This window comes from Protomyctophum bolini, assembly GCF_963924005.1.
Source record: "Protomyctophum bolini genome assembly, chromosome: 9".
NCBI lineage: Eukaryota > Metazoa > Chordata > Actinopteri > Myctophiformes > Myctophidae > Protomyctophum > Protomyctophum bolini.
The window spans coordinates 7,276,492-7,295,372 of NC_137870.1; the positions used below are offsets into that span (position 1 = coordinate 7,276,492).

General features: G+C 44.8%; 1 protein-coding gene across 2 annotated transcripts; it reads right to left on the bottom strand.

Moving 5' to 3' along the window:
* Positions 1-4,452: 4,452 nt before the first annotated feature.
* Positions 4,453-15,592, bottom strand: rhoub (ras homolog family member Ub). 2 transcript variants are annotated; one of them, XR_013964574.1, is made up of 4 exons: positions 15,100-15,592; positions 11,425-11,483; positions 6,763-8,177; positions 6,624-6,671 (listed from the first exon to the last, which is right to left on the bottom strand). XR_013964574.1 is itself a non-coding variant. In XM_080771647.1 (3 exons), the coding sequence occupies exons 1-3, from the start codon at positions 15,311-15,313 to the stop codon at positions 7,722-7,724; spliced, it is 729 nt and encodes a 242-aa protein (XP_080627773.1). In that variant the 5' UTR covers positions 15,314-15,592; the 3' UTR covers positions 4,453-7,721. The 2 variants fall into 2 exon arrangements, 1 of the variants encoding a protein (XP_080627773.1); XM_080771647.1 differs by having other exon boundaries at positions 4,453-8,177.
* Between the last annotated feature and the right edge of the window lie 3,289 nt (positions 15,593-18,881).

Genomic DNA, 18,881 nt, shown 5'->3' on the forward strand with positions numbered 1-18,881 from the left:
TTGCATGCTGACAATAGATTGCTGGTGGTGTTCTGCCCCTCCCCCCCTCATCAAACAAAAATGTTTGGTCAAACCATGTGACTCCCAATGGAAAAGCATTGTGGTGGCCCAAAAAAATTACTTTTGTTTTTGTTTGTTTGATTGCGTTTGATACGTGTGAATGAGGCCCGAGACCAACCACCACACCCCCATCTGACCAGCGCTCTGTTTGATACTAATAACTTAATTAAATTATTAGATCATTATAGAAACTCTGTGGCCGCAATGTGGCGCTCAGGATTGGACAGTGTCTGGGTTTGGCTTGCCTGGTATAGGCCTAATGACTAATTGTTTTAGAGCCTGTTCATTGTGTCTGGGTTTGGCTTGCCTGGTATAGGCCTAATGACTTGTTTTAGAGTCTGTTCACAGTGTCTGGGTTTGGCTTGCCTGGTATAGGCCTAATGACTTGTTTTAGAGCCTGTTCACAGTGTCTGGGTTTGGCTTGCCTGGTATAGGCCTAATGACTTGTTTTAGAGCCTGTTCACAGTGTCTGGGTTTGGCTTGCCTGGTATAGGCCTAATGACTTGTTTAAGAGCCTGTTCACGCTCGCTAACCTCTCTGTTAATCCCCCTAAAGTATCTGACCGCCACTTTCTGACGTCTCCATATCTCTCTGCACTCCACACGACATCCATCCAACCTCAATCTGTCACCACTCAGCTAGCCTCGCGGAAGCCCAGATAAAACCCAGCTATATTTCCAGGAAGAAAGAATACCACTCAACAGAACCTGGTGTCCATTATAACTCCTCTGTCGTCATCCTCTCCTCTCCTCTCCTCTCCTCTCCTCTCCTCTCCTCTCCTCTCCTCTCCTCATTCTCAATTGACTCTGCAACCACCTCCCAAACCCTACTTTTTCACTAATTAATTAGCCCCATCGGACCCCCATTTGAAATGATATGCCAGCTATAGGGACCCCCATAAGAGAAGATTTGTATTACGGTTCTAGCAGTGATTCTCAACCATTTTCATTTCAAGGACCCCCAGTTTGACACGCATTAGGCTACGGACACCCATTTAATGGCATTTAATGTTAATGTTATTTTAACTGACAGTGTCTTAGAGTTACAGACCCATAAAAAGGATCCATTTGGTTCCTAACTATCATTTAGCTGGGGGCCCCCTGGAACTCACTCAAGGACCCTTTGGGAACCACCTCCTTTATCTCTTTGTCTTTGTCGATCGCTGTCCTCCAAGCGAGCACACTTGTCTCCACTATCCTATTGCTTATCTGAGTGGAGAAGACAAAACATCTCAGGAAGTTGCACAAAACTGGCCAATCAGATGACCTCTCCCACTTTCACTCAAGCTCCTCTCTTCCTTCTCCCTCTCATTGTTCACTTAAATTATACAAAAATGTTGTCCTCTGCATTTATCTCTCCCCCTCCCTCCATCCCTCCCTCTCTCCCTCCCTCCCTCCCTCCCTGGCTCCCTCCCTCCCTCCCTCCCTCTCTCCCTCCCTCCCTCCCTCCCTCTCTCTCTCTCTCTCTCTCTGAGAGATACACACACATGCAAAACACACACTTTTACATTCACATTATACATTTTAAATACCAGACTTTTACTTGCTAACATTGGTATTTGATAACGTTTTAGTTACTAAATTGTAGGTGAGATGCTTCCAAAATCACTGAAGTCAGGGTCCCCGTCCGAAAACAATTACTAACGTATACGCCAACACATAATTATGCCAAATTACTTGTCCGGGAACTGAGAACACCCTGTATTTATAGGAACATTAGATAGAATAAATACAATAGTAGACCACTGCTGCTGATCGACTCCCATTCATTACAACCTTCATCAACATAATCTCAATATGTCCCTTAATTATCCCTTCATGCTCCTCGAGAAACCATCTCTCTCGAGTCTCGACCCCTCCGATGTCAAGAACTAGCCTGAACTACAGATCGGTATCACTCGTTTCCTTTCTGTCCAAAACTCTCTTTGCATGCTGCAGCATGCCTGGTCTGACTCTTCAACCACCCTACATGTTCTCTTCTCCCCACATCTGCCGTCCCTTCACCGGCTTCCGGTTGCTGCCTACAAGGCAATCAAGACATGGCACCCCTAGCTCTACCTCCAGGATTTCATCAACTCCTCTCCTACACCCCTTAGTTCCCACACCCTTTGATCACTTTGATCAGCCTTCACATTGGCCCCAACACTCCTATAGCTAGCGTCCTAGACTTGTCTCCCTCCTGTCTGCCAAGCTGTGGATTGACATACGACCTGCTGTAGCCTACCAGGCCGCCCTCAAATGCTTCACACTGAGTCGCATGGATAAAAACATATCCTCTGAATGCCTAAATTGTAAATGCGTACAGATACATCAACACTTTGTGGAGTATTAAGTGTGTATGAAGGGACAAAACTACCCTGGCTTAAAGGTAAAACTATACCTACAGTACGGAGAACAAACAAGGCCTATAATGTAAACAATAAAACATGCGGGATGAGGTCACTGCAGGAATTATAACTGTTTAAACCTTTTCATTGTCCTGTGGGTGAGTGTCCACTGCATCATATCTCATATGAGTAATGCAATATCTTAGAATAACAATTCTATTTTATTCATGGTTACTGTAATTTATACCCTTTTATTCATGTAGCCAATGATCCTTGCCACGCGAGTCACAATACAGACAAAGAGGGTTGCTTTGAGCACACGCAACAATGAGGCTTCCTGCTGAACTATCAGTGCAGCGGCTGGGTCGCTCTGACCATTATAATTAGACCAGTCGCTGTGCGCTATGACTGTACGTCTGCCTTCGTTTCAGCCACTTTGAGGCCAGACAAACATACTCATCTGCAGCCTGCCAGACGACACAAACTCTCTTTTAGCTGCCTATCCTATCATTACAGCTCCCAAACAAACGCTGGATACCTAGCCAGCTGTCATACTCCATGCACATTGTTTTATCATGTGGTGTAGACGCACGTCTATAAACGGGAAGAAAAGATTATTTCCAGCGACTGTAATCAACGGTCCCGTTACACTTTGAGGTCGTTTAGGGCCAAAACAGTTCACGGAGAATTATTTTGGTCCTTTTCAAGCTTTGTAAACATATTACAAAACGACGTGAATTGAATTTTGAATGAGATAATTCTATAGACACTAGTGCTACATAAACGTGTATCAAGGTATGTTTACAGAAGGTATGGCGCCCCGTCTCTGAGCATCTGGTGGTATAGCCGCTGCTTCACGGAGTCTTTTGTTGTTTGAACAAGCAAGGAGCTTTCCTGGAGTCTATACACACATTTTGATGAATGATTGGCCTGGCTTAGATGCAACGTGCTCAGAGAGCAATGGCTGTTTCCGTGTGCGCAATATATCACCCAAACCAGCTCCAAAAAGGAAAGGAGCCATATTTATGCAGTTTGAGTTTGCTCAATGTGTTTGCATTCAGATGGAAATGACCTGCGGCCTACAGTACAGTACATAGAAACTAAACTACGGTAAGCACCTGAGCAGTACAACTCCCATGTCAATGAAACTAAACTATGGTAAGCACCTGAGCAGCACAACTCCCATGTCAATGGAACGGCAAGTTCTGTCAGTCATTTCAATTCGTCACTAGGGATGGAGCTGGATAACCGATATCCCCGGAAAAAACCCCAGATAACCAGTTTATTGAGTAGGCTACTCGTTATCAATAAGCTTTGGGCTTATCAAGCCTGTTATTGAGCATGTAGCGGCCCATGACGTCATGTTTAAACAATCAAGACAAGAGGCGATCACGAAATAAATATAATCAAACATGCTGGCACAAACAAGGCGGTCTAAATGTGAATCCATGGTCTGCCAATTAACCAGTGCTGCCTGGGGAACCATTTTTCGCTTTTAAAGTGACGGTATAATACATATTAACCAGTTAACAGTTTCTTTAATATTGTTTTGTTGGTAAAAAGATGAATTGGGGTGCATACTTAGTTTAGACTAGTCATTGGTTAGACATGGGTTAAGGTTAGGTTTAGGTGTGCTGCCCCGTGGGAGGTTAGGGTTAGGGTGAGGGTTTGAGATAGGTTGTAGTTGTAGGACTACTGACTGGTCTAACCAATGACAATGTCTAAACCAAAAACTGTCTAAACTAAGTACTGCACCCGATGAATTGCCTTCCGTCTGTTATAAAAGTACTGTATTTGAAGGCCCTTATAGTAAAAGATACTGGTTCTGTTCAGAATGTATTGTCTTCTCACGTCTTTCCAGAAAACAATAGAAAATGCTCGATAGTGGGCTCGATAAGAACCCGGCTCGATAAGAACCCGGCTCGATAAGAACCCAGATCGATAAGGTGCTCGTTATCCATATCCCTATCCGTCACACTCGCTGCAACGTAGCCCAGATAGCAGAGATCAACGAAGGCACAAAGCTGACACAGCTGCACGAGTTTTCAAAATGTCACTTTTTTTTATTATTTTGTACTTTGTCGCTTTCACACAACAATATAAAGCACAATTTGTTCTCCGTCGACGCTGTCGCACCTCGAACATAGCGGATCTACAAGCTCACAGTACCTCGAACATAGTAGATGTACATACAAGCTCACAGCACGTGAGCTTGTAGACCGGCATGCGACAACGACATACGACGACGGCGCATAAATTGGGCATTATTTACCAACTGAAAGATTCATACGTTTTCATTCAGTACCATTAACAACCAGTGAACATTCACTTCTCTCTCTCTCTCTCTTTATATATATATATATATATATATATTTATATTTATATTTATATACACATTTACCCTGATGACATTACAAACATCAAATGATTACTATGTAACATACATAATGGCATACAATATTTCTTATATTTGTTGTTGATCAAAGGCTGTGTGTGTGTGTGTGTGTGTGTGTGTGTGTGTGTGTGTGCAGTTAATGGTTCGAAAGGAACAGATAAATAGACAAGAGAACTAAGAGACGGCTTCTGAAAAATAAGAAGCAAACATTAAAGTCTCTTTGGCAATTTGACCTCAGCTACACACCGACGACACGAGGGTTCCGAAACACCTGCTGGAGTTTTTCTGTAGCTCAACAGCCCAGATAAAGGTTACTGTCCAAATGAGAGGGCTGCATGGGCAACCAAAAACAAATAAGCCGATTTCACAAGCCCGTACAAGCTTGTAGATCGGTTATTTTTTTAGAAATTAAAATGTGAAATTCGTTTGAAATGTTGTTTGGCAGTTTTTGAAGAAGAAAAAAATAAAGGGCTTAAGTTGATAATAAACATTAATAAAAGGGGGATAATTTTTGGTTTCTTACAGGAGGATGCATGGTTTAGATCAGTGCAGGTTCCCCCAGGTTCCCCAACCGACCCACTGTTTGGGAAGCGGTGCTTTGGGTCCCTGAATTGAGCTGACGTCGTACAGACAGATTCCACAACCCTGTGACACATGTGGCTCTGCTCCGTGTGCCGTGTTAACCCGTTCAGACCCCGAGGACGCGTCTGTGTCACGTCAGCGTTGAACTAACTTTAAACTTTTTTTCTTTTTTGTACTTTAGCTGCAGATCTACGAGTGCTAGTTTTGAAAGATCGCGAGTGCAAATCTTTTTTTAATATAATTATATTCTTTCACACTAGCGAATGTTTTCAACTCATATCTTTGCTTCTGGTGGTTGAGGTCTGTTGGACCTCAACACATCTTCAGATGGGGGGGGTCCACACGGGCCTAATGCAGATATAACTCTGTAGTAGGTCCTTGACATGAAAAGGTTTTGAGCACCGCTGATGTGTGGTCTCGGGTCTGAATGGGTTAAATACACTCAGTGGAATTAAAGCTGGTCTTGATGGCCATGGGACCGTGGCCAGAGCAGACAACCGGTTCACATTATGAAATGAAATATAAAACCAGAGCCAGATGGATCCCGCAGAGTATGACGTAATCCATGTCTATAATACGCTTCACAGAGATGAAGAAGTTCAAATCTCATACATTTCCCATTCAAACGGTAAAAGAAATGGGAAAGAAATTACTTTAGTAAAATGCGTGTGATTTTAGGCAACAAAAGGTGCATTACTGGTTTCGATTTAAATCAATTGGGCAGTTGGTTTCAAACCTCCAAGCTAAATGTGGTAATTCCATGTTTTGATTCCGTTCACGATTGGAATTTACAGTATAGAGCACATCATACTTGACAGTTTGTTAAAAAAGAAGAAGAGTCTCATTTTTGGCAGATCCATGTGAGGTGGCGTATAGTCGTATATACCGTCAGTACACGACGACGTCACAGTTTAAAAACCTCACTTCACAATATGTTCATTTGGGAGAAGAAGTCCAGCTTACTTTGCTGATATAAACTTTGATTTATTCCAGCGCTTTTCTCTGAACGCGCCGACGATCACGTACTGTATGAATCAGGCGACGGGTTCGAGCATTGTTCTCTCCGTCATTACAGTGACAGTCTAGACAGGCATGTTGTACGGATGTGCCTCTGCGCAATTATTGCTCCGCTAGTTCAAAGTCATTTCACGTAACCCCCCCCCCCCCCCCCCGAAATATAAGAGTTGATGTGTTCGAACATGAAAATGCAGACTGACATCCGTCTTGCTGACAGACAGAGCCTCGTTGAGTCTGGCCTAGCCAGACGACCAGAGATCGCCCAGAGATGGGGAGGTTTGTCAGTGGCTGCTGTAGCCCATACACACACACACACACACACACACACACACACACACACACACACACACACACACACACACACACACACACACACACACACACACACACCAGAGGATCAGTAGACACAGATCTCTGATTGTCTGGCTTACACAGAACTAGAGTCCACTGAACGGCATAGCAGCTCCAGTCTTTTTTATTCTTTCTCGTTTTTAAAGCAGTGGTTCTCAAGGCGGGGGTCCAGGGTCCAGGCACACTCAGTCAGGACCCTTACAATGGGCTCTGTGCAGACACACGCCATCTTGGAAAGAACTCGGGCACCCTCCCTACTTCCTTCACAGGTGTTACTATTAGATGATACTAATGAAGGCTCTGTTCCATTCTGGTCAGGGTGCTGCTGTTGTGCATGTTGGCTCACTGGAAACACTCTGCTACACGACGGGTCCATTTGGTTCCATTTGTACGCTCTCAAGAGCTCTGGGGGTCCTTGAAATTAAAAAAGTTTGAGAACCCCCACTGTACACGGGGGAAAAAAAAGGCTTAATTAGTATCGTCCGTATATAGGCCCCGGAAGCAGGAAGTGTTATTCCGTGTGAATATAGAGGCCATTCTGTAACTCTGTCGACCTGAGAGTTACCTCCATAACTATCATAGTTATCCATGTATGGGATGTTATGGGACATAACCAATGTTATGAAAGGTTCCCTTCCCGTGTTCCTCTACTGCACGCAGACATATGTTTTTAAACATGTTTTAGACATGTTTTTAAAGGTTCCCTTCCCGTGTTCTTCTACTGCACGCAGACATATGTTTTTAAACATGTTTTAGACATGTTTTTAAAGGTTCCCTTCCCGTGTTCCTCTACTGCACGCAGACATATGTTTTTAAACATGTTTTAGACATGTTTTTAAAGGTTCCCTTCCCGTGTTCCTCTACTGCACGCAGACATATGTTTTTAAACATGTTTTAGACATGTTTTAAAGGTTCCCTTCCCGTGTTCCTCTACTGCACGCAGACATATGTTTTTAAACATGTTTTTAAAGGTTCCCTTCCCGTGTTCCTCTACTGCACGCAGACATACTTCTTCCACCAGGACTTGGAGAGCATCCTCATCTTGTCCGCCGTGCTGCGGACCTTGCGCTCCCGCCGCGCCCGCTTGTCCGAGTGCCGCAGGCCCACGGCGATGGCGGCGTCGAACACCTCCTTCAGGTTCTTCTGCGTCAGCGCCGAGCACTCCACGTACGTCACGGCGCCCACCTTCTCCGCCAGCGTCCGCGCGTCCTCCTCGGCCACGGGCCGCTCCCGCCGCCGCGCCAGCTCGATGAGCACCTTGACGTCCTGCCGCAGGTCGCACTGCGTGCCCACCAGCAGGACGGGCGTCAGCGGGCAGCGCCGGCGGATCTCGGGCACCCACTTCTCCCAGACGTTCTGGAAGGAGGCGGGGCTGACCACGCTGAAGCAGAGCAGCAGGGCGTCCGTGCGGCTGTAGCAGAAGTGGCGCAGCTTGTCGAACTCGTCCTGGAGGCGGAGAGAGAGAGAGAGAGAGCAAAGAAAGGGGAAGAGACGGTGAGCGATGTGGTGAGGTCGGACATGTTGGCTCTGTCGCAACAATGGATGTATGAAGAATGATGTGTTAGTCGCGTGAGTGAGGATTGATAAGTGGAGCGAGGAAATGGCTTGCAGGAGACATTACATACAGTATAGAGACATTACATACAGCATAGCGCATTCACAGATGTGTAACAGACTGAGTGACTGGATGAGAGATGTCGTCTAAACACGGGACATGAACTCGCTTGTGAATAAAATGTGACCAGATTTGCCTGAGAGCCTGCCATCACGCAAACTCCAGCTTTTCACCAGAGGAGAAAAACATTTTTTTAAATGAGTTAAGTAAGCGCAGGCAGACTCTTCACATACTAGAGCATGTCTGAAATAAGTGTCATATCAACATGTAAATATGAAATAAATGCTCAACTATGTAAGTATAGCTAGTGAACCTTTCAAGCCTGTTTTCTCAACTCGCTGTTTCTCTGCAAGACATTACTCTATAAGCCCATTACTGTAGTACATCTCCAAAACTGGCGGGTCAAACTGAACAACCAATAAATATGTCAATTTGAAGCTATGATTCCCTGCTTTCATATCACATGAAAAAACGGGGGGAAAAAAAATTAGTCACATATGTGTTTGCTAAGCCAAGTGAGCCAACCAAGTGTCCGCATGTTGACTTACGAGAAGAAAAACAATAATAATGTGGTCTACGTAGCTCAATGTGGTCTATCTCCAAAACTCTTAAACTTTGTGATATATTATTTTAATTCCACCTCTCTATCTAAAGCAGAGTGGCCTGAACCCTTTCAGGTATAATCACTTGGGGGGTGGGGTGCCATATTAAAAAGGGGAAGTGAGCCAATGAACTTTCTATACCAAACTGTTTGTATGGAGCCATTGTATACACAGTACATGAGCCCCCCCTTTCTTTTATACCACACTAATCTCCTATAATATGACTCTGTTTTGGCTAGCAGTGGCCTTGAGTACACAGATTAAGGGCCAGAAGAAACTTGACAGAAGTCTTGCTTGCTTTGTGTTCTTTCTTTTAACCCTCTCCTCTCAGGCCGGATATCGTTTCCTAAATCTCCCTTTGGACAGTTCTATAATTATGAGTTCTATGAAATGTATCCCTAAATGGGCAGCTCATAAATGGGACACTATAGCTTTTAACCCATTTTGGTAAACACCTTTGATGTTAGCATTATGTTATACTTTTAGAATCTGATCTCAGGTCAAAATGGGTTAAATAAATGGGACACTATAGCTTTTAAACGTAATTAATGTAGCCTCGTCCACAGGGTTGTGTAAACTCTGCCTTCTTGCAGTCAGTGTGATGACGTGGGTCTCCATGCAGAGTAACTATACACACACACACACACACACACACACACACACACACACACACACACACACACACACAGATCAACCTCCGAGTGAGTGTGGAGCAACTTTGTTTATCTGCTATGGCGGCAGCTGTTATCGTTTTCTCTCTGTCTTTGTCTCTCTCTCTCTCTCTCTCTCTCTCCCTCTCTCTGTGTTCCTGGCACACCCCAAATGTTCTGGAACTAGTTCACCTCTCTTTGGAAAGTGCATCAGTGCTGTGAGTGTTTGCCGACTTTGATCTGCCCATGTTTGCCTCAGCTTGCCTATCTGTGGGAGAGGCTGCGAGATAGATGTGTGTGTGTGCAGGTAGTTGTACGTGTGGCAGCCCCTTCCCTAAGTGTGTGTGTGTGGGGTGGGGGAGTGAAAGAGAGAGAGAGTGTGTGTGTGTGTGTGTGTGTGTGTGTGTGTGTGTGTGTGTGTGTGTGTGTGTGTGTGTGTGTGTGTGTGAGAGAGAGAGAGGGGTTAAATAGAGGTTCTGTAAAGTGTAAGTATATCCTTGCAGCGGGCCGTGAACTATAGCGACCTCAGGTACCACCACGGTTTAAAAACACGATGTTGTAATAAGAGTTCAACTTTTGTTTGTTTTCTTTCGTGGAGCTGGCAGAGCCACGGCAGAGTACGTACGTGCCTCTGGCTAATAATAAAAGCATATTATTCTTCCCAAAGGGCAGGGCTTTATATTCAAAGGGAGATTATGAAACCACCACCACACATATAGCCTGCAGATAAATAATAAAAACCACAGTTTCACAACCTGTTCTCTGCGAGAGGTCCCAAACAATGTGCGAGTTCACACTTGGCAAATACAGTACGATGCTTTGCGATACTGCCATTTTGCGATACGCCATTCACTCGGAAAGAGTTTGAATCAAAGGGAACAAATAATTTTCCATTGTCTTAATGACATCTAACAGTACTCCATCTTCTCTAAGCAGACCACCCTGACCACCCCACCCTGATACATAGTCAACAGTACACTGCACGACAGAAGAAACATTACTAGCAGCAAGGTCTATTAGAGGGTGTACATTCTCCAGGGGACAGGGTCCCACTGCTAACACGGACCAGTGGGACATGGGACAGGGTCCATGGGACAGGGTCCATGGGACAGGGTCCAGGGTCCAGGGGACAGGGTCCCACTGCTAACACGGACCAGGGGACATGGACCAGTGGGACATTTCTCCAGGGGACATGGACCAGTGGGACATGGGACAGGGTCCAGGGGACAGGGTTCTACAGCTAACACGGACCAGTGGGACATGCTTTGACGCATGCATCTGTTTTTACGTGTAGATCTTTCCAGTGCAAGCTCGTGACAGAGAGAGAGAGAGTGCACTGGGGACAGTGGGATGTGTTGAAGTCAGATTCTCACATGTCCCTCCACTAAAAAGGGAACACTAGAATTCACGTTAAATACCGACAGAGTTCCCCTTTGACACCGGGGGGGGGCGTGTATTGTCTTGAGGGAAACTGGAGAGCAGAGAGGCGACATGCAAGAGCAAGACGACCACAACAGAAGACACGCCTCTCTCACCAGAATGTCATAAAGTACGTATACAGTATATATACACGCAACGCGCGCACGCTGGCTCCGTGGAGGAATGAGGAGGTCCATTGTGTGAATCCATTGGTGCTCGGCCTCATTGAGCCTGCAGGCATGGTGCTGTTCATGTGACAGCAGTGTGTACAGTACAGTACAGTATAGAGGCAGACGGGGAATATGGTGCAATGCTGGGAATGTGGGACACTGTGCATGCATGCTCGTTTGTGCGCGCGCATACAGTACCGTGTGTGTGTGTGTGTGTGTGTGTAATGCTTTGCTCACCTGGCCTGCAGTGTCACACAGCTGCAGTCTTACTGGATTTCCGTCCACCTGAACCACCGCTACAGGGACAGACAGACAGAGAGGGTGTATGAGTCACAATATACTGCTACGGTTACATTGTGCCTATAGCCACCTAGCTTCTAACACACACACACACACACACACACACACACACACACACCCACCCCCTACCAACCCATTCCCTTTCAACTCAGAGACTGCCTGCTGCCACGCCCCCCCCCCCACCGCCCACCCACCCTGCTAGTTACAGTTCAGACCATAACACTTCACTGTCACCGCTTGCTCCACTCTTGCTTGCCCTCATGACAGAGCCATGGTAGCCGTGTGTGTGTGTGTGTGTGTGTGTGTGTGTGTCAGTTCAAAGACTTATGGCCTTGGGGTGCGGTGGAGCGAAACCACCTGCCTCAAAGTAACACTGAACATGTACAAAATATGCTAAATCTAAAGGTGCTTTCCTGGTTGCCCCACCTGTCCCATTATTCACCGGGAAGGTTCGGAAACCCGGAGGTCCGTATAGTTTTCGATAAAAAAGGTGTTTTAATCCACTCGGTCTCGGAGAGTTCAAATGTTGGGCTATGCGTGTGTGTGTGTGTTGGGGGGGTTGTTTATTTAATAACTCTCCTTCAATAAGCTCCTCCAGATTGGAAAAGTGGATGAGTCATCTCTCAGGGAGTTTTGGTTTACGGGGGCCGCTTTTCCTTCAAAGAGAAGAGAGAACACAATGCGATACCGCGGACGGACGGACGGACGGACGGACGGACGGACGCGCATGGAAGCGTTTATGTGCCTGGAGTGCACGGTCGGTCACAGCGGCTGATCAAAGACTCTGCTGGAACTACTCATCCAGCAGGACACAGGAATCAGAGTAGAGTACAACTACTCATCCAGCAGGACACAGGAATCATAGTAGAGTACAACTACTCATCCAGCAGGACACATGAATCAGAGTAGCTCTTTGCTTTGAGAAATGAGAGAGTGAGAGAGAAAGGGAGGGGGTGGAGGGGGGCGTTGTACAATGATTTCCAAATCCCAGACACCTGATACTGCTTTGAGTCTGGACTGCACCAAAACGCCTTGTCCACGTATCGTCTCCCTCCCTGGTCCACCTATCGTCTCCCTCCCTGGTCCACCCATCGTCTCCCTCCCTGGTCCACCTATCGTCTCCCTACCTGGTCCACCCATCGTCTCCCTCCCTGGTCCACCTATCGTCTCCCTCCCTGGTCCACCTATCGTCTCCCTCCCTGGTCCACGTATCGTCTCCCTCCCTGGTCCACCTATCGTCTCTTCCTGGTCCACCCATCGTCTCCCTCCGTGGCGTCAGCCCTCCTCTCAGATACCCGTCTCCAAGTGCCACCCCGTGTGGCGTTGCATAACCCATTTTGACCTGAGATCAGATGTCTTCTATATCCTGACAGTTTTCTGAAAAAGCTATGTTTCTATGGCAGTCGTTCTTCGATTTTTCAAAAATAGCAGACCTACGAGCTCGTAGCGCGCCACTCGGTGGCGCGCTATGAGCTTGTGGATCTGCTATTTTTCAATAGCTAAAGCACAACATAATGGGGTTCGATCCCGCCCCAAAATGGGATAACCGACGACCAGAAATCAAGATTCCATCCAGTGCAAGGCTCCGATTCCCCTCGGCACCACCGAGAAATGACATCACTACTATAGCAGCGAGGGCCCCCAAATGCTAAACAATATCCCTCTCTGTGACCGACGGGCTCTCCGGAGGAAGACAAGCTATGCCTCAGAGTCGCGGCACAGGAACAGATGCTGTGCCTCCGAGGAGAAGAGGGCTCGCAGGTCAAGGCCCGGCGACAATAGACAAAGTTGTGCAATCCAAAAAAAAGCTACCCTATACAAGAGACACTCTCTACAAGTCACGTTCCATTGGGAGAGATTAATGCCTGACATATACTTGGCAGTGCAGTGCTGCGTCGACGACCACGTCAATAGCAGATTTGTGCAAAGCTCAAAACGTGTCCTGTTTCAAAGGGCACTACACCGGCGTGACGATGCGTGGACTATATGTACCTACTTCCATATTCAAACAAACAAATGCTTAGAACAAACATCAAAGAGAGGTGCATATCGGTCAGAGGGCTCAAGCTGTGGAATGGATTGGATGACGAAATAAAAAAACTGTATAGTACAATAAATAAATGTAAAAAATTGTATAGATCAAAAATAGTAGATAAATATAGAACATTGATATGATGTTTTGTGTTTTGTTTTGTTGTTTTTGTTCTTTTTTTGTTAACTGTATTGTTCAGGTTCAGGTTTATTTGTCATTTGTATAGATACAGAGTATACATACATGGAATTTGTTTTGCTCAGAGCACTCTCAGTCTTACATACACAGGACATAAACAAACATCTATAGTGCAAGAAAAAGACAAAAAACAGGAAAAGAAAAGTGCAAAGTGCAAGTGAAGTGAATATGTCAATATGTTTTAGGGGTCTATGAAACTGTCCGTTTTACGAGACATCAATATAATGTCAGCAGTTTGAGAAAGACTCAATACACACAGGTAGGTTACTTGTTGACAGGTCTATACTCCCCCAGGTCTAACTGATCTCGTAAAGTAAACAGTGCATAATAACACACTTGTTTAACACAGAAAGACTCCTCCATTGATAAAGTGTCCTAACTGTTGGACGTTCAATGTCCTTTTGATGACAACATTGTGTTATCAGATAGCTCAGTCATCATGCCAGTAGAGCCGTTTGGCTCAGATTAGCCTTGTTTGCAGAGAGTTCCCTGAATCCTATACTCAGGTAAAGGCTGAAGTCCAGCAGTGATAAAAGCTAAAGGACCATCTGTGGGATTTTCCATCAGTTGTCAAGACAGATCATTCTAAACAACCTCCCCTCCCTCCACCTCTCTCTCTCTCTCTCTCTCTCTGTAAAGTAGTACTTGGAAAATGGAATGATGCCAAATGGAAACTGGGCTCCAACACGATGACAACGTGTGTCACAATGAATCTCGAAGAATCTCGACGAAATCTGATTACAGTCTGTCTGTCATAGAGACATCTGGGGCTTCATTTTCGTCACCACTAAACCCCCTTATCCCTAAACTACTTTGCCTTTTTTTTTTTTTTTACTATTTTGTAAAACATTTTTGAATAGTTCAACTATCTACATTGACACGTTGTGAGCTTGTAGACTGTCCATTTTAACTATTCAAAAATGTTTCAAAAGTATAGTAAAAAAAAAGGCAAAGCAGTTTAGGGATAAGGGGTTTAGCTGTGACGAAAAAGTGGAATGATGTTAGTATAAAGATACTGCAGATCGGGTGGGCGCACATGCACATCATAAATGATAAATCTGTTCTAATGCAGGATATGCAAGACAGGCATATGTAATAGGCCAGTAGCCTATTGCTGAGAATGCAACAGTGCAATGCAACAGTATTGTTACATCTTATACTATATCTTATAGTAGCCTATACACAAGACTGACAAGATTATGGATTTTGGGAGATAGCCTATCATAAACATTGAAGCAGCAATATTAATAACAACAAATGAAACAATAAAGAATACTAGCCTATATATTAGAAAACACTGAATGGTGTTCAGCATTATGTATTAATTATGAATTAATAGCATAATTGCACTGTATGCAAACTTCATAGAGCCTATAATATACCTGAGAAGTCGTCAAATGCAGTCGGGACGTATTTGGTCGGATAGCCATTGGTGGTGTAGCTGACCACCAGGCTGGTCTTCCCCACCGCCCCGTCCCCGAGCAGAACGCACTTCAGAACCCGCTCATGGGGCAGCTGTCCCGGCTTGGTCTGCAGGGGGACAATACTGTGCGGCGGGACCGGAGGAGCCATGATGGTCTTGCCGTTGTAATCCATATGGAGACTTGGCTGAGTGGATATACGGTCGATATGCAACCCACCCACCAGGGCACAGCCGACGGTTTACGCGCAAGGATCGGACCCACTATGGTGAGGGGGAAAACATACAGTTCTAAATGATAATGACCCGGCGGGGCGTCAGATCGTAAAACAGTGTCGACCACCAGCTTGCAGCAGGACTCAGCTAGCCGTTTAAACCCGGAGATATGGTCCTCCCGTCCGCAGCAGCGTTACTGGTCCTTGCATTGTAGCACACAACCATTCCGACCACCGTTCAGAGCTCTATGGAAATGAATAGGGAGAGGGCGGGACCTCATGCTTTATATACCCCCTCCCCCTTTCCCCCTCTCCTCCTCCATAGAGCAGTGGTTCACAAACTTATTCATGTCAAGGACCCCCACATTGACACTAATGAGCCCGCCGCGGACCCCCATTTGAAAAATATATGCCAGGGACCCCCATAAGAGAAGATCTGGGACCCCCAATTTATATTGTAAAATCAATGTTAATGTAACTCTGAGAGTGTACAAATTTAACCATATGGACCATAACGGGTTCCATTTGTACACTCTCACTCAGAGTTACAGACCCAAAGGGGTCCATTTGGTTCCAAACTATATCATTTAGCTGGGGACCCCCTGGAACTCCCTCAAGGACCCCTGGGGGTCCCCGGACTATACATGATGCAGTGATTAAACTGAACCAAATTCACCCTATTGGTCAGCTATTTTGAATAAGGCGAGTTATAATGGCTGCTATATCGCTGCATGTTACTTGCAGCGATGCTACTTGCATTTATTGTATTCATAAATCCTAATATTGTGCGAGGACTGGAGGGAGGACAGGTCTAGACTCGTTCTCAGCTCAGCTGGCATGAATATGACTCACAACGTGATAACCTTTACAACGCCACGGCTCGGTTCTCACTCACTGTACTGAGTACAGTACAGTACAGCCTTGATTCAATCAGACAGTACAGCCTGAGCCCAGCGATTTGTTGACGGACGGACGGACAGACAGACAGACAGACAGACAGACAGACAGACAGACAGACAGACAGACAGACAACTATAATAGCCATAGCCTATAGCTACAGCCTATTGTTGGATTGTAGCGGCATACTGTAATTTGTTTTGGTTGTTAAATTAACCTAAATGTGAACTAGTAAAGCTGTCAAATAGTGGAGTAAAACGTACATTTGCCTCTGAGATGTAGGCCTAGTGAAGTATAAGTAGCCTTTGTAAAGCATTAAGAAGTGCCAATACTCATTAAATTAAAAGTAACTCAACAGTATTAAATGTTTGTGTTTTACCACTACTAAATGTTTTGAAATGAACAGTATAATAACTGCGTGCTTATTTGAAGTGTGTCAATCATTTTGACTATGGGATCAGGAAAGACGAATGAACATTATGACGAGGTCTTTGTCTCCTCCTTGTGGAAACTTTAAGTAGTGCCCTGATCTATACCTCAATCGATTTATCTGGCTATTGAAATACACGCATTCTTTCCAAGAAGTCTTTATTATTGCAAAATTTAAAGTTTGGGTAAACACATTTTCTTTTCCAGAATACAAAATACTTCATGTAATGCTGTAAGTCAAGACTGCCACCTTCATGTGATTGTTTCTCAGTGGTTCCCAAACCTTTTCATGTCAAGGACCCCCAAATTGACACTTTATTAGACTGCGGACCCCCCATTTGAAGAGATATGCCAGGGACCCCCATAAGAGAAGATTTTTACAGCTCAGCAGTGATTCTCAACCATGTTTAATTTGAAGGAAGGACTGTTGACATGCATTAGTCTACGTACCCCCATTTAATGGCATTTCTATCTCTGGGACCCCCAATTCATATTGTAAAATCAATGTCAATTTAACATTGTACAAATGGAACCAAACGAACCCGTCAGGGACTCAGGGTCCATTTGGTTCCATTTGCACACTCTCAGAGTTACAGGCCCATAAGGGTCCATGTGGTATACCTACAGTAACTATCTTTTAGCTGAGGACCCCCTGGAGCTCCCTCAAGGACCCCTGGAGGTCCCCGGACCCCACTTTGGGAACCACTGCTATTCTACAGTAACAGTACCACTCCTAACATAAAGAACCCCCCCAACGGTCCTTTCAGACTAGCGGTAGCCTAAACTACCTCTACTCTACTCGGTGGTGCAAAATTATGACTTACTAACAGAACAATCTGTGAAATATTAAATGAACAAGAGCAACCACGGTCTCAGTAAGTTTGGGATACTTTTTTTATATTCTAATGAGTGAGATCAATTTATTTATTTTTTGGGGGGGAGGGGGAGGAAGTCAAGAATAAATAAATAAATAGGCCTAGATAAATAAATGTATACCGATGGCTCTTATAACTCAAGTCCCAAGATTGGGAATTACAAAATATTGTTTGCCATCAGAACTGTGTGCATGCACAGAACTGTGTACATGTTATTGTTAGTACGGTAACAGGTACGGTCGCCCCTTTTCCATCTCGCCCCTCTGTACTCGAACTATAGCTGAAAAATAACAAACACAATTCATGTTGGTGGTTATTATAAAAAGGTATTATCATATTAATGCATCATTGTTAAGTTCACTCTGTATATCCACGGGCATAATATAGCATGTTGATGCCATTACAAAACATGGGCTATACATGGAAGAAATGTTTAATAAAACCAAATTAACTGCTAACTTAATTAAACAGACACCGTCTTTGTCTCATGATATTCTTCCTTGATTTTTTTTACAGAGTATAGAGATCGACTACTATATACAATACTAAATTATAACTGATGACTACGTTAACCCATTCTGTACGGGAACCCGTTTTGGTGTTAGCACTATGTTATGCTTTAGCTATTGAAAAATAGCAGATCTACAAGCTCATAGCGCGCCACCGAGTGGCGCGCTACGAGCTTGTAGGTCTGCTATTTTTGAAAAATCGAAGAAAGACTGACATTCTTAGAATCTGATCTCAGGTCAGAATGGGTTAAATCAGACCAGTGTAAGTCCAGTGGAAACCTCATATGAATCTGATCTCAGGTCAGAATGGGTTAACATATTTGGGCGGGGGCGAGTTGGTAAAGGGGCGAGTCGTCTGGTATTCGTTAGTGGGCCTATAATACAGAACAATGCTACTGTAGGGTAGCCTATATACATTACCAGGCAGCAGTGAACACATAATATTGTGTTGTCATATCCTACTAAGACTGTATCTGTTAACATAACAAGGCTTCAGTCGCTGAACACAAATCATAACAATAGTAAGGCATATTAGGGGGAGAGACACATTTCGGTGAGGACTTTTTTTTAAAGCATCCATAGAATAGTTGAGGTCAACTTCCCACCAAGCCTTCCAACTCAACTTTTTATTCTGCAAAGATTGGACATTCATCTCCCTGGACGTGTGTATAGTCATATATGTATGAATATAAATGAAAGGTGATTTAATAGTCAATAGTTGTGTATACCGGTGTCACGCGGCAAACATAATAGCCAATCTACAATCTGGTGTCACATGCAGTGAGGCACGTTGTTAGCTCGTAGAGCGGATATACCGTC